At 39.1% G+C, this 16,742-nt stretch overlaps 1 protein-coding gene across 1 annotated transcript; it reads right to left on the bottom strand.

Moving 5' to 3' along the window:
- Positions 1 to 10,067: 10,067 nt before the first annotated feature.
- Positions 10,068 to 16,317, bottom strand: LOC137742880 (filament-like plant protein 7). The gene is made up of 6 exons (XM_068482825.2): positions 15,774 to 16,317; positions 15,496 to 15,647; positions 13,941 to 14,085; positions 11,431 to 13,849; positions 11,263 to 11,320; positions 10,068 to 10,858 (listed from the first exon to the last, which is right to left on the bottom strand). Exons 2-6 carry the CDS (start codon positions 15,601 to 15,603, stop codon positions 10,373 to 10,375), a joined length of 3,216 nt encoding a protein of 1,071 aa, XP_068338926.2. The 5' UTR covers positions 15,604 to 15,647; positions 15,774 to 16,317; the 3' UTR covers positions 10,068 to 10,372.
- Positions 16,318 to 16,742: the final 425 nt, after the last annotated feature.

The raw sequence follows: 16,742 nt of genomic DNA, 5'->3' as shown, positions 1-16,742 counted from the left end.
AGCTACCCTCATAAGGTGTTGTCTTTGAGTACACCCATGATCATCTATACTGACTAGATGCAAATGAGATCCTTATACAGGTTTTGGAACCAAAAGTTTCATATTTGAGTTCAACTTGCGCTTTATTGTACTCAGCTAATTGCATAAGGCAGGGCATCTCTTTCGTTGTTGATCTTTTGGAAAGATACAGCACTGCATCTACATGTTCCCATTAAATTGGCATCAAATATGCTTTTCCGCTACCCTAGAGATATTGGGGATTCGGGCTTATCCATATGCATCCCACGCAAATCCAACCCCTGATCCTCAGAATAATGCTTGCCTTATTTGTTATGCTGACGCCGGTTTCTTATCAGACCCGTACAAGGCATGTTTCTTAATAGTTATGTCTTAACAGTTAAGGAATACTGCAATATTTTGAAGGTCCACATTATAGACATTAGTTGCTAAATCTTCATATTGTGCCAAACTCATTGCACCTCACTATGCCATACATAAGCAAATATGTGTGAGAGCTCTTGCTAAGCCATTGGGATCATATGCGAATTTTTATCAATCGATGAGTTCCTAACAATGATCCATGACGACTTGCCACTTATATCGAACCCAAAAAGTCAAACCAAGAGTATATCGCTGTTCTACTTCATTCACCAGCAAACAAGGTTCTAAAAGACACTAGGCGCTAGTCAGGTGGCGGATTGAGGCATGGCACCTAGGCAGCTAGGCAAGTTCTAGGTAGGGGCCTAGGCGAATTAAGCGGATTTAAGTAAATTTATTATATATATTCTTAAAAAAATACATCATTGCTTTGAGATCCGTAAATTGTAAAGTAGAATGACATATAGATTATAAAGTATTAAAACATGTTGAACAAGCATATAATGAGTATTCATCCAAGTATTCAACAAGTCTATTACAATTTAGTGAAAAAATAAAATGCAAAATGAAAGCTATCAATTTTTCATCTAAGTTAGAGTCACGACCTAAGCAGGTGCCTAGGTAGGCTAAATGGGCGCCTAAGCAGGTCTAGGTGCAGTTGGTTAATTTTCAAATGCCTAGGAATTGATCGGGGTGGTGACAAGTAGCCTAGCGCATAGGCAAAGATTTTTATAACAATGCTAGTAAAACATCAGAAGATTGAAGTCAAGCAAATCCGATCCCAAGACAACATCACAGATCTCTTCACGAAGTCGATGCCGATGTTTACCTGCCAAAAGCTTACCAAGGTATTGGATCACGTGACCTATCTCATTTGCAACACTTGTAGTTATCAAGAGGGAGTTTTGTCGAACTCAAGGGGAGTATCCCGAAATATACTCACTTGTCCTTAATGTACTTTTTTTCCCTTAGATCAAGAGCATTTTTCCCCACTGGGTTTTTGCTAATTTGACGATGTTTTGACGAGGCACCCACTTTGAATGGTCATACCTTGTGTGTAACATCCCACATTCCCCAGGTGAGTAGATCTTTTAAGCCTTATATGTATATTCCCATCTCTACCTAACACGAGGCCTTTTGAGAACTCACTGGCTTCAGGTTCTGTAGGAACTCCGAAGTTAAGCGAGTTCGGGCGAAAGCATTCCCAGGATGGGTGACCCACTGGGAAGTTCTCGTGTGAGTTCCCAGAAACAAAACCGTGAGGGCGTGGTCAGGGCCCAAAGTGAACAATATCATGCTACGGTGGAGTCGAGCCCGGGATGTGGTGGGGGCCCAAGCTGGGATGTGTCAGTTTGGTATCAGAGCATAAGTTGGGCAGTATTGCGTTCATCACACGGGTGGGGGCCCGAGCTGGGATGTGTCAGTTTGGTATCAGAGCATAAGTTGGGTAGTATTGCGTTCATCACACACGTGATGTAAGCATTATTGATTCTTGAACCTAATTTCCGAATCTTGCCACCTTGTCAAATACGAAAAATGTGTTAGTTTTTCCTAAGTTTAGGCAGTTTTGTCGACTTGTCGACATTTTAGAAGATCATTTCGGTGAATGCCTCTAAATTATAAGGAAAGAATTTCCTTGCCAAGGAAAGATGTAGATTTGAGATAAGTTGATAGCCCTAAAGCAGGGTTACTATACCGAGTGATGTACATCGCGAGAGAATTACCTACCAATTCTCCTACCATTTAGTCATTTCTACCAACCCTTCCGAGAATGGAAGCTAAGAATAGTTTTGATTCCTTGCCAGCATCAGTTAGTATATCATCTATTAGAATTCCTGCGAAGTTTACTTCATTGAGATTTCAGAAACATCATTAAGTGACAATTAGGTGCTAAAGTGGTAGCACTCGATGGGAGAACACTTTGGGACAATCACTTTTGGTTCCTGAGGGAACTAATCTCTTCAAACACTATAAATTATTTTGAACCTTCAGGAGGATGATCGACTTTCATTTAAGGCCAATTAGTTGTTGGAATGTCGGAGTTGATTTGAGGACGCATATCTCTGGCGTCACTTATCAAAATTCTACCAGGGATACCACTTATGCGAAAAGTAGATTACACCATCAATCCACTTTCTCGTACTACACTAGTTTTCTTGCATCATTGGAAAGACTACTTCGATCTTGAGGAACTTGGTTATGAGAGTTTACCAATTAGGAATTTATCCAACCAAACACCTTATCTAGGAAATCTCAAACCTCTCTGCGAAGGTGAAAGATTAAGCTTCAAGATCGTACCTAGATTTTGGCAACCTCCTCGGATAACGATTAAAAACCGTTATCCTCTACTTTGAATTGATGGTCTAATCGACCAACCTTTGTAACTCAAGTCTCCTTTTGTAGTTTGACGAATTCATAATAGTCTTATAGACGACTATTTCACCTATTCTAGTAACGAGATTAAATTCTCCAATTATCAACAGTCAGTTTCTCATCAAATTCCTTAAAATATTACTTTTGTGTAAATTGGTACTTCTCCTGGGAGATGTGATTTCGTAAATGACATTCTTTTCTTTTCTCCAAAAAGGTAGTAGCGGAAGAAAGTTGGAATTCTCACAAAGTGTTGTGAACTTCGAGACAAACTTTGGTCTTGTCGACCAAGGAAAATTAGTTTGGTTTGGGATGTTAATTATGAATAAAGTTTTGACAAATGAACTGTTATGTCACTTTACCTTTTCTTTACACCGTTCGATGACATTGATCATTTGAAAACCCATGATGATGTGTTCTCTGGATGTTTCGGCTGTATTGAGTCAGCATGATGGAGAATCGTTTATACTTTCCAACGGTTAAAACCGTTCGAAATGAACCATCTTATTCATGACTGGAGTCAAGTGTTATTATATTCATTTGAAATATCGGATGACACTTCTTGGTGAGAACGTGTTTAGAACCTTTACCAACCTTAGATTTCTCAAACATCTTCATTTGAGTTAAGCCAAAATTTCTAATAGTGATGATGGAATAACTAAATCAACTTCTACAATTGCACTATTGTGTATTATCCCGATTGTGCAAATGTAATTACTATTTAATGCAGCAAAAAACATATGTATACTTGAACACTTTCAGCTTGTCCTATCCTACCTCAGTTGGAGTTCACATGTATTGTTTTGATGTTACTTGCGAGATATCAAGAAATGGTATGAATAGTTATAATCACTTCTTGTATATGAATGGAGTTGGGAAATATAATCATACACTTTCGGTACGAGGTATCTTGTACATGTGGAGATGATGATGATGTTTCAATGTCTATAAATCAACTTGACAAGATAACCCATTTTCTTTTCATTGGTCTAGAGGGACTACATTTTTGACCACTTGGTAAAATTCCTCATTCGTGAGATTATCAGATTTCTCGAATTTTTAGACTAGCTTCTATTCTAATGGGGATTCCATATTCATCTCTTTGTGTTGAAAGGTATTCTAGTCAATTTTGGGGTCCATGTCTACCCTACTACACTTTGTATTATTTTTGTGAAACAAGCAAATCGTCTAGAGGAGTTGCTAGGACATTGAAAGTTAGTCGTGAACATTAAATTCTCAATCACTCAACAAATACTCTGCTAAATGAATCTTAATCGTTGGTGATTGAATGTTTCAGAAGCTACCGTTGTAGCGAGATCTCATACATTAATTTCAGTTTCCTTGTATTCTAGATTTGTTGGACTTGTTTGACTTTCAAATTCTTGATTGTGATTGGTGTAGTTTTGCTAAACTCGAGGGAAAATTCAATATGAACCTGCTCACTATGGTGTTATGAACTGCATTGTTGGGTTATGTGGTGTGTATGTCGCTACTATATCTCACCGTGACACATGTTTCATTTCCAAGTCTTGGGAAGCCTTCTTGAAAGCCGTATGCATTAAGCTTTGTCACGTATCACATTTCATCCTCAGACTAATGGTTAGTCTGAATGAACTATCCGGATATTGAAGGACATATTGCTTTTGAATATTTTACAGTTTAGCCAGTCATGGTAGGCACTTACCTTGGTTAGAGTTATGTGTAACTGCAGTTACATTTCTGGTTTGGCTATGGTATTGTTTGAGCCTTGGTATAGAGATTTTGCGCACGGAACATGTTTGACAAATGAGTATTGTGAACAGGTATTTGAATGATCGAGGTTACGATATAGAAATTATGATTATTGTTGATGTTACCCGTGAGGGTAGTGCGTGAGCAAAATATTGCACCCTCGGAAATTTGTTACTTGCTTATCGAGACAATAGTGAGTTGTCGGTATTTCGGGTTGCAGACCGTAATATCAATAACTTATTCGTTGGGTTCGTTAAGCAAGTAGACAAGTAAGTCATTTTATGTTAGCATTTGTATTTACTTATTTAATTAATTATTCATTGTTTGGGCTCGACCCAAAGATGTTACATGCATATCTTCGGAGTATGTAATGCAACGAGTGCATAGTTGAATTTTTTTTATGTTTAGTTTGGATTTCAGTGCAATTATTTTAAGTCTTACACTAATTACATGTAGTTTGGCATATGTTATTATATACCTATTTTGACTTTCTACTTTATAAAAGTGTTGTATTATAGTATTATACTGAAGGAGAATGAAAGTTTGAGTTTGGAGGCATGAAAGAGGAATCACTGCACTCTGATCGTGACACAATGACATTCTCTTTTATGCAGCCGCTCTAACTTGATTTCTTATTTATACATCTTCTTTCTATCTTAAGTATTTTAATGCGTAGCAAGTGATTTTAAATTTCGGGGACGAAATTTTTTAAGGTGGGTAGATTGTGACAACCCGTCCCTAATTTTACGTTTTATAAATTTTAAAAGCGTGAATTGATGAAAATGCCCTAAAGGCAAGGATTTTGACTTCCGTTGGGCATTGTTTAGAGAGATGTATGAGTCATTCTTTTGAAGTATTTGCATAGTAATCATTGCCACGAACGCATAGGCGAAAACCGTTTGCAAGTCCGGATTATAACGGTATAGTTACGGGCGTTTGAAATTGGTTATTTAAAGTTTAGTTATAAATTATTTGAACTTCCACCTTGTGGGAAAGAAAGCCCAATCAGTTTTAAGCAAAGAATAATGGACCAATCAAATTAAGGGAAGACCAATCAGAAATCAGGAGATTAAAAAAAAAAAAAAAAAAAGGGAAGCTCCAGCCTTTCCGTCAGTCCATACACCCGTGCACCACCCGACCCAAATTCAGCGAATTTCCGCCATTTTTCTTGTTGATCTCCACCATCCAACACCTGCAAATCACTCAAGTGGCCTCCCATCCACCATCTCAGCCCAAAAAGAAAGAGTTTTGGTTCCAATTTCTTGAAGGCCGACGCACGGCTTCTTGGGTACTAGGTGGCGATCCACCCATTTTTGAAATACTTACCTTCAATCACCACCACCAAAACACTTCTCTGGAGGTCAGGAACAAAGCCCAAACAGTTTTAGGGGCGGTGGTGTTGCAGATTGATCGAATTGAAGAACACCCAAATTCTAGGGTTCAGACAGGTTCTTGGCATTTGAAGCTTTTCCCGGCCAAATTGGACTTAGCCACATGTATGAAACTTGCTCTACTTGTTGAGATCTTCATTTCTGTAAATTTTGAGAATTTTTTGAGATAGTTGAATTTTCCGACGAATCGGGGCGGCGCATAAGTCGAGTCATCCCCTGACCTTTCTAAGCTAAATTTGACACCTCAATTCCATAGGTGAAGTTTGATTGATGAAATCTCATCATTTGAACATAGTTTTAATAAAGACCGCTATTTGAACATTATGTGAATTGACAATTTGATCGTTGGATCGTCACCAAACTTTAATACAATATAGTACGTAATATTTGAGGATACTAGAAACTTACGGATTGGAAATCTGACGTACGGATCTTGTCACGCCTCGCCCCGAATTATTTGCTTTATTTCGAGAAATAATAATATTAGTGATAGGCCCAAACTAAACTCCTGTTTAGTTTGCTACTATTTCTTTTATCTTACTTCTAAATCTCCAACCGATTTAATTCCTATAAAATTAACCATGTTTTTAATTACCATAACAATCAATTAAGTTATCAACTTAATTCCCCAAATTCTTCTATCAAGCACCCTCTAATTCAAAGATTAATTCTCGAATATTTAATCTTACTGGTATTATGGCTGCATCTAACGTCTTGTTAGACTGTCTACGTACCCTAAATAGGGATCAAGCTATTCATAGTTCACAAATTCCAATTCAATTAAACTTTGATATTTCTACACATAACTAACATTACCATCTAGCTTCAAACAAGTGTATTACATTAAATGCTTAATAAATTTAATTCCAGAACAACAAAATTAGCCTAAAAATACGGCGTAGGCTCCCTGGCCACTCGCCGTCACTGGTGGTGGTCGGTCGCCCCGATTCACCGGAAAATATCAACTATCTCCAAAAATTACCAAATTTTACATGAAAGTAGATCTCAGTGAGAGGAACAACTTTCATACCTACGGCCAAGCCCAATTTGGCCAGGAAACACCTCAAATTGGCCACGAACTACCGGAAACCCTTGAATTTGGGTGTGTTCAATTCGACCTCAAAGTAACTCCAACGCCCCTAAAAATTTTTGGGCTTTGTTCCACACCTCAAAGGGAGTCTAATGGTGGTGCAATTGGACTTGAGTAGTTTCAAATTTTGGGTAATTCGAACTTAAAGCCGGCGCACCCCACCGTGCGGTTTCTACCCATTTCAAGCTCAAATCCCACGATTTTTGAGGTGTAGTAGGAAGAGGGAAAGTTATGGAGGGTTTTACAATGGTTAATTTGATGTAATTCATCGAAAAAAGGGGCGAAATCCCACCGGAAAAACACAAGAAGGCCGATCGGGTCGAGTCGGATACCCGGGTCGCGGGATCCCCCGCTCCCTCTTTCTCTCATTTTTCCTCCCTTCTTCTCCACCCCACCCACCCCCCTCCCCACCCATAGGTCCTCTTCCCCTATTTTTTTTCCTCCTTTTTCTCCTTTCTATTCTTTTCTTTTAAGCACAACCATCCATTTTGTTTATTCCTTTCATACCAGCCACACACATGGCTTTTTCACATGGCTCCAGATTTTTTGGAGCCTTCTAAAGATATTTAAAATTATCAATTTATCCTCGACTTTAAACGTTAATAACTTCTTTGTTAAAACACCGTTTCATGAACGGTTTGTTCCTACGCGTTTGTGAGATCGAGCTCTATTCAAGCATATAAATGTGACCTCAAAGGGTCTAGGAATTTTAAATAATTAATTTCCAAACTTTAAACTTCGTAACTAGTTTAATTTAAAACTTAACTCACATCAATTACTATAAATTCTCAAAAAATCAAATAAAAGCTCAATACTACAATTACGTTAATTGTAATAATTTCCCAATTCTATTTCCATAACCATAAATCGATTTACTTTCGATTTTCTCTACGTATTCATAATTATGAATATTTAATTCATGTACTTAAATTTTCAGGGTATTACAGATCTTCCCGAATTAGATTTGTAAATTCGTAAAATAAAATGTTGACTGCCACTTGAATTGGCAATTGGCGGAGATCCAACCGTTGGATCGTAATGAAACTTTAGCATGATGTTTTAGAAGCACAATGTGGATCTTTGGAGTTACGGAATGGAAATCCGTGATGCGGATCTTCCGGATTGAGCTACATAGGGTTGTGGACCCTATCGTTGATCTTTGACCGACAGTTGACTTTTGGTCAATGGGTCTCAAATCATTCTAGAACGTCCTTGGGATGTGTTTTATGGAAGTTACATGTTCTATTGATAAGAGTTCTGAGACGTGACTGAATAATTGTTCTAGGTAAAGATCGTTCGTGATGTCTCGATATTCATGCTAGGGAATCGTAGCTCGGACCTCAGGTTCTAGTAGTAGACTTTTGGTATCGACAAGGATTTGGGGCAAGTCTTGGTATTGGAGATTACCTTCGACGGTATGATTTTCAATCCACTCTACTGTACCTTATTTATGCTCTGACGTCATGTGTGAAATGAGTTCATTACTGCTCACAGTGCACTCTTGTGTTAGGCACTTTTAGGTTTAAATTTATTCACATATTCCACATCACCACACTTTATGGCTTCGTCACCTTCCACCAAACTAACACATCCTGATCCGGATTGTCCGCTAGGACTTCGAATCAAGTTGTGATGGTCGACACCTAGAAGGTGATGAAGCCATAAAGTGTGCACCAAACTGACACATCCCGACCCGGATTGTCCATTAGGACTCCGAATTGAGTTGTGTTGGCCGACATCTTAGCACCAAACTGACACATCCCGACCCGGATTATCCGCCAGGACTGCGAATCGAGTTGTGTTGGCCAACACCTAGAAGGTGACAAAGCCATAAAGTGTGCACCAAACTGACACATCCCGACCCGGATTGTCTACTAGGACTCCGAATTAAGTTGTGCTAGCCAACACTTGGAAGGTGATGAAGTCATAAAGTGTGGTGATGTGGAATGTGTGAATACCAAATTGTCACATGCCAGCTCGAGCCCCAACCACATCCCGAGGTCGACTCCACCGTAGCACAATATTGTCCGCTTTGGGCCACGACCATACCCTCACGATTTTGTTTCTAGGAACTCACACGAGAACTTCCCAGTGGGTCACCCATCCTGGGAATGCTCTCGCCCGAACTCGCTTAACTTCGGAATTCCTACGGAACCTAAAGCCAGTGGGCTCCCAAAAAGCCTCGTGCTAGGTAGAGTTGAGAATATACATAGAAGGCTTAGAGGATCCACTCCCCTAGGCGATGTGTGATGTTACAATCCACCCCCCTTAGGGGCCCAACGTCCTCGTCGGCACACTTCCGGCTAGGGATTGGCTCTAATACCAAATTTTCAAGTCTCGGCCGAGGCCCCCACCACATCCCGGGCCCGACTCCACCGTAGCACGATATTGTCCACTTGGGCCCCTACCACACCCTCACGGTTTTGTTTCTGGGAACTCACACGAGAACTTCCCAGTGGGTCACCCATCTTGGGATTGCTTTCGCGCAAACTTGCTTAACTTCAGAGTTCCGATGGAACCCGAAGCCAGTGAGTTCCCAAAAGGCCTTGTGCTAGGTAGAGATGGGAATATACATATAAGGCTTAGATGATCCACTCCCCTGAGCGATGTGGGATGTTACATTGTGTGCATTTTCTACTAATTAATGCATTTTGAAGATGTCAAGTATCGATATTGCATTAACTCACTTTTTTCTTCTTAAACTACAAGTTTGTCCCACTAGGTTTACAGTAGCCAGGTTTTGGTAAAACTTTATCCTTGTATGCATTTCTACTTAGAGACTCGTGTATGCATTGCATGTGGCGAACGAGAACTGACGACAATAACCACCATCTTCTAATCATGAAGACTTGGTTCGACTACTTCTAAAGTTCTACATACTCAAGGTGGAGTTTTGTAAACAATGTTGTATTTTAAGTGTGATTGTGTAAACTAGAAGTAGAAAACCTATAGGATCTTGAAGATCCTTTCCTTGTACTACTTGTAGGGCAAACCAAAACTCATCATATATATAAAGACACTAGGCATAAGTTATTACACACCGAATTCCTCAACCCCTGCTCTCTCTTCTCTTGCCCCCACTCTCTACTCTCTCTTCCAAACAGTTATTTCACAACAAATCCATATTTATTTATTGGGAAACGTGTACAAAACTAGGAAATACATGATGAGGGTATACAAAAATGTCAAACTTCTCGCGTGCCGAAATTGTTTCAAATTCTGAGTTTCCTACAATATGTATATACAGCAGTAATACACAACCTCACTCACGCATTCTCCAGTATCTCTCAAATGACCAACAGCAGCCATAACCTCATTATTTCCAAATACAAGGGACGTACCAAACAGAACTGCCATCACAACAGAGCAAGGAACATCGACGTTATCGCGATATCATATGATGGAGATTTGGTCATGGGGCTATCGAAAGGGGTGCCTTTTGGCTGTTACCTTTCTTCTTTCTCCACACTAGCTTTCTCCATAAGCTCCCACCTCCCAGTTTCTTTCCGGGCACTATAGCTAATGAACCAACAGCTGCATTGTCATCCTGATATTTACTATTTAGAACAAGGATATTCTCGAGGGGCTCTATTACCCTTTTAGTACTGAATGTGGAAGTCGAAACCTCTTTTGAAATTGGAGAGGTGAACTCCTTGATGCCAGCACCGTCTTCTGCTAACATTTTATCTAGTAATGAGGACCGTTGGTTTTTGTTTTTGTGTGGGGTTGGGCTTCCGGCTTTGGCTGTGGGGGTATCTGTATCAGTGGGATTAGTGATGACCTTGTCAAAAAGAGCTGCTTCCCTTGGTGCAGCCATTGCTTTAAACTGCTTGTCGAGGTTAAGTATTGTCTCTTGGCATTCAGCCAACTTTTCTGAAGCAGCTGTTATATCCCAATCCTGAAATTTTGATTAAAAAAAATATATATATTTAATATCAGAAGTAAAGAATCAGAATTCTCAATTCTTTGAACTGTAAAAACAGTAAATCATGTAATATTGCAGCTGAGTGACAAGAAAGTACAATAGAATCATTTTTTGCTTGTAGTTGTTTTCTTTCAAAAATGAACTCTCCGTTTACCCAGACAGAGAGAGAGAGAGAGAGTCCACAATTAAGTCGATCACTTTCAATGATGTTTCTAATGAGACTATTGTTTCACTGTACATCTATTAGTATATGACACCCGCAAGAAGCTACTATTAAGATATGGTTTTTATTTCGCAATGAAAGTGCAGGTGGAAACAGAAATTAAAGATTCTCAAACAAACGTAAATGTGCGTACAATAAGAGGATATTGACTCACATTTTGGGCTTGCCTTTCCTCCCGATGGAGATCAGAATTTGAGCTTTTCTTCTTCACACTGATGCATAGAATCCCTCAATTAATTTAAATTGTAAGTAACTAAAGCTGTAATTTGTGTGTGTGGTACTGTGTGTGTGTGTGTGTGTGTGTATAAATCTGCATATGTACCTATCAAGCTGAAGCTGTAGTTCCAAGCATGTAGCCTCCAACTCTGCACAGCATTTTTTTTTATTCATCAGTTGAACTTCTAGGGACGAAAACTTTTGGCGAGCTTCACTTAATTCAACTCTGGCCTCCGTAAGCTGCGTTTCAAGATCTTCATTCATCACCTGGTGATTTTTAATCTGGTCTTCAACGATTTCCTTTGACTCTCGTAAACTTTGTAACTCTGTTCTCAAGCTGGCAATAGCTTTTTCAGATTCCTTGAGCTGGTTCATCAGGTATTCGCTCTTATCACTAGCCGACTGAAGTCTCCCTTCCAACTCTCTCCTTTCAGATTCTAAATTCACCAATTCGTTCTTTAATTTTCTGTTTTCTTTGACCAGATTGGCCTGCAGCTCTTCTATTTGTATACTATGGCCATTTGAAAAGTGACCAACTACTCCAACTTCTGTTTCAGTTTCACTTCGTGTATCATCCCAATCAAATTCCTTCTTAATTGCGTCCTTCATGCTTGAAACATCTTGAAGCGAAAAGCAGTGGTTTAAAATCCAATCCAAAGCTGTAGTTAATTCTTGGGCAAATTTTTCAAGACCGGCCTTTCCATTCAATAGATCATAGCACGCATGAACAAACTGTTGTAGAAGATCACCGAGTTCAGAAGTTTTCCACTGGAAAACACGAACTATGTAGCCTGCGTTTTCCGAATTTACATATGTGGACACGTTCCCATCCTTCCTGGACCCATTCTCTGGGTTATACTCTGGAGATGGCACATTGATTCCTTCAATAAGCTCAATTACTTTACAAATGGACTTACTCAGATCTTGCTGGAACTGCGGATTACTCTTCTGTGAGCTTGAGATGTCCACATCACTTACTCCTCTGGGTGAATCAGTTACAAGAGATCTATCTGAACCTTTCCATGAGGTGCAGCTCTTAACGAAGGAAGGATTCAATGCCTCAAAATGGCTTCCATTTGTCCTCGCATTAACCAATTCAGATGGCTTTGGATCTTCTGTACATGCCAAAGCTATTCTTATATCCTCGAGTATCTGTTCAGGGTTTCTTCCTGCAACACGGTTGTGCTCCACCACCAGTTTCACCATATCCTCAACCCATTGAGGAGCTTTGCCATCGACAATGTTGTTAAACCTGGTCTCCCTGTTTGACATAATGAAGCCTGACTCACTGTCAGAAATAGGGACCATCTCGCTACCCAAAAGTTCGGAGGAATACTCCGTTTCCATGGGTGCAACAAATGCCTTAACTGAAGGAACAGGAGAACTGAAACTTTGTTTATCAGCAGAAACAACTGCTAATTTTTCCATTTCAACAAAGTCATCCATCAGATTTATGTCTGAAGCTCCGACAGTTTTGCTTGTCAGAGACCCTTTTTGTTTTTCAGTTCTAAAGTGCTCCAGTTCCGTAATCAAGGCAGATGCCCATGAATCAGCACAGCTAACCTTATCATCGCTGCCAATATCAGACATAGATGCTACGGAGACTTCATGTGACATAAGACTACTCCTCATTGACTCCATGGTTTCCTGGCCTTTTAACGATTCTTCATGTGGTGTTTCAGATTGCGATAATTTAGAAGCTACACGGGCATACATGTTTCTAGAGAACTGGAGTTCATTTATCTTTTTATTGAGTGCTTCCTTGAGAGTCTGGTTTTCTTCTTCCATAGCATATAACTGCTCCGTCAAAATGTTAACCTTTTTGTTGGGAGTCTCAGGAAAGTTATCAACTGTAGAGTCATTCAACTTTCTCCTCCCCATGTCAACAGAGTCCCGTCCTAGCATTTCCACTTCAATTTTCATTTTTGCCAGAGCAGCAGGGCCTGGCAACCGCTTCCGGACTAGGAGCCGCAACCTCTGACATTCTGATTCTAACTTTGCAATTTTCTTTGCACCCTCCAAGTTCTGCTTGTGTGATGCATCAGCGGTTCGACGATTGAATTCTCTCTCTTCATTCCGGATCTCAAGCTCTTTCTCGAGCACCCGAACCTCATATTTCAAAGAAGCATTATCTTTCTCAGTGGATTCTAATCTAGTCGTGAGTGCATTGAAATCAGCTTCCACCTTTGTCAATTGTTTTCTTAAATCTTCTATCAACTTTTCCTTCACTAAAAGAGCGTTACTTAGATGGGTGTTTTCAGCACCGATTTTAGAAACCCTTCTAGTGGCCTCTGCTAACTTCTCCTCCAACACTACCTGCGATTTCTCGAATTCTCTTGATGTCTTCATCATAGCCTCGTGAACCCTTTGTTCTTGTTCTTCTCTAACAAATCGTAGCTGCTGCATGCATTCCTTGAGGGCACCATCCAATTGAGCTATTCTTTCTTCGCCAGCTGCTCTGACTTGGAAAGCTTTATCCAATTCATGCTTCAGAAATCCCGCATCTGCTTCTACCTTCTCCCAGCCTATATAAAACATCCACATGAAAAATGATATACTGATAAAATGCAAAGATTATTGGAAATTTCCGACACAATTTTTCAACCCATGAATTACCTTGAACAGCTTCCTGTGCCATTTTGGCATGTTTTTTCACAAGTGCATCTTTACTGTTACATTCAGAGAGAGCTGAAGCAAGCTTATCACTGAGGGTTTTCAGGTTATTCTCCAACTCTGCCTTCTCAGCCTGAAGTGCCTCTATCTAAAAAAAAAAAATAAAGAAAACAGAGTAAGCTGAAAATTAGTACCATTAACGCCTCCAAGAACATTCAACGGTTCCTGTATGAAAAACAAAATTCTCAATAAAAACATATTTATCAACCTCAAACAACAGGCATCATAAACATTTGTAAAAGATGGTAACCAATTACCATTACTCCCGCAGGAAATCAAACTTTCAGTTCTTCTGTCCACATTACAAGGAAAAACTATTTGACAGCAGTTGATTGGTTAGGATCATCAAAAGTCTAAAACTTGTTAATCCCCACAGCTACACAGGGGATGCATATCTGCTATCCCTTGGAAACTACCATGCAGTAAGACGTTTTGGTTGACAATCATATGGTTTGTGATTGGATGATCGGGTCAATTTAGTGTCGTTCTCTAGTGCTAATTTCTGACAAAGGAGAAAACTGAAAATTCTGGGCTGCTAAAGGTATGTTATAGTTAAGATAAAAATTTCAAATTGCCTTCAAAAAATTTATTTTAAATCTTATGAGACCAATTTGTCCAAGTTTGCATCTTGGTATCACAAAATAGGAATTTCTAAAACGACATCTCACTCACCCGACTGTATAGAAGTCTAAAGGGCCTGTTTATTTTGGGTTTCAATATATCAACAAAATGTGATCACAGTATTAGTAGTTACTTTATTGATATCAAAATTTAGCACTAGCATTTTTTTTTTTTTGAACTTTTAAGATATATTACAGGTCTTGCATGGAAGTACTCATTTGGAACTCCTTTTAAAATGACTAAAAACGCTTTTAGAGAAAATGTTTTTTTTTCCAAAAGCAGTTGAAGTGCTTCCTCCAAGAAGCACTAGTTTGCACATAGCTAGTGCTTTTCCAGGATTCACTTGCATATTTACCAAGGATTAGTTCCAAAAATATTTTCACGAAAGCTTCTAATTGATCTAAAAGTTGAAGGCTTAACATATTTAAAAGAAAAATTTTACTTGTCAAAATTGACCAGCCTCTCCTGTAAAATCTCTATTCTCTGATCATCAAAACCCCACAAAATATATTTAACATATATACATTAAAACAAAAAAGAATCGCTCTACGCAATTATTCAATAGCTCACTCTTCCAACAATTTCTTGTTTATATATTTTACTAATGTAATGCATAACAAGTTCTCTTCACAATAATTGACTTCCTTAAGCCAATCTAGCAATGTTTCAACTGCGCGAAATTATTCGATTTTCAGAATCTTTCAAGTGAATCTCCAAGAGCGATCTTGGACCTTACAAAAGTGTAAGGGGAGATTAGCGTAACAGCATATGACAAACCATTTACATTTCTACTTATAGGTGATGTAGATTCGAATAAAACATCATGAATTTCACTAAACTACGATTTTTGACATAAAAATTAAGGAAAAATGTGTACCTCTTCCTCATTTCCTTTGACTGAGACACTCAATTTGTCTCCTGCTGCTGCAGCTGCATTGGTTTTATCTGCAGATTTCTTCCTCCAAAGCCATGGCCTGTGGTCCATGATTCACCTCCCCAACCAACCACTCCAACCCACTTGCTGCCTCTCTAAAATCCAAACAAACACTCAATCCAATCAGAACCAGTTGCATGCAAACAAACGGATTAAACCCAAATGTCAAAACACAAAAATAATTACACCCAAAAGAAAAAATCAACAGATTAAGTACTAACCAGGTGACCATTGCATGAATGAGCAAAATCCCAAGAGCAGAAAGTGCAGAGGAGCCGAAAATTTCTATTAATCTCTATAGAAATTGCAGTAATAGAGATAAAATAAGTATTTAGGAGAGAGAAACAACCAATGCAATCCGATCCCACCACCGACACTTTAATTTGGTTGCAGAGAGAGTGGACTCGAAGGTGGAGTTGATGATAACGAAATGGAGGCGGAGCCAACCACCAAGTTTTAGCTTTGAGAGAGAGAGAGAGAGAGTGCGTGTGTTTGGTAAACAGGAAAAGTGAAATGAGGGAAAAGTAAAGAGTGGGGAAATGTAGAGGCTAGAGAGAGAGGAGTGTGGAGGAAGATACAGTTGGGGGAGGGGGGAGCTGGAATTGGATCTGAGTTTCTGACACGAGAGCCGAAGCGTACGTTTGGCTTATGAGTCGTCGATTTCCCTTTTTTTTTTTCTTTTTTTTTCTTTTTTTTTTTTCGCGGGTCGTTTTTGCGTTCATCCGCCGGACCAGAAGAGCGGAAGTCGTTGTCTATGTTGACAACGGTCTTCAACAATTGCGACTCTTTTTTTTTTTTTTTTTTTTTTTTTTTTTTTTGAACAACTATAATTTGATTTTGATACTTCATTTAGTTGAAAAAATTAAGAACAAAATTGTACCTAGTACATATTATCAAATACAATCACAATACGTGTTAGCATAAGTCATCGTAAATGTGATGATTCGTTCTGAAAATTTAATGAATTTTAATTCCCAAAGGTGGAAATTGACGAGAAAACCCATGTTGGGCTTAGTAGAATCCTAGTAGACGTTTGAGCTTAGTCCATAATTTGTTTTCTTTTTTGTCGTATCCTTATAGTACTCGACAAGACGAACGCGTGAGCGCAAGTGACATTGAATTTAAAGCCACAACGAAGATTTTACGAAACACAAACGTCAAGGGAAAATTAATTTCACATCTGCTTGGAC

The sequence above is a fragment of the Pyrus communis genome, chromosome 15 (genome assembly GCF_041283825.1).
Source record: "Pyrus communis isolate YQ-2024b chromosome 15, ASM4128382v1, whole genome shotgun sequence".
In the NCBI taxonomy this organism is placed as follows: Eukaryota; Viridiplantae; Streptophyta; class Magnoliopsida; order Rosales; family Rosaceae; genus Pyrus; species Pyrus communis.
Note: the sequence above shows the minus strand (reverse complement) of the source record. Positions and strands in the feature narration are given on the sequence as shown.

Excerpts from the sequence above, each read along its gene's own strand:
- LOC137742880 (XM_068482825.2), bottom strand. The coding sequence starts at position 15,603 with ATGGACCACAGGCCATGGCTTTGGAGGAAGAAATCTGCAGATAAAACC. Across the intron at positions 11,321-11,430 it reads CTACAGCTTCAGCTTGATAG|TGTGAAGAAGAAAAGCTCAA; the intron begins GTACATATGCAG and ends TCTATGCATCAG. Across the intron at positions 10,859-11,262 it reads AGGAAAGGCAAGCCCAAAAT|GATTGGGATATAACAGCTGC; the intron begins GTGAGTCAATAT and ends TCAAAATTTCAG.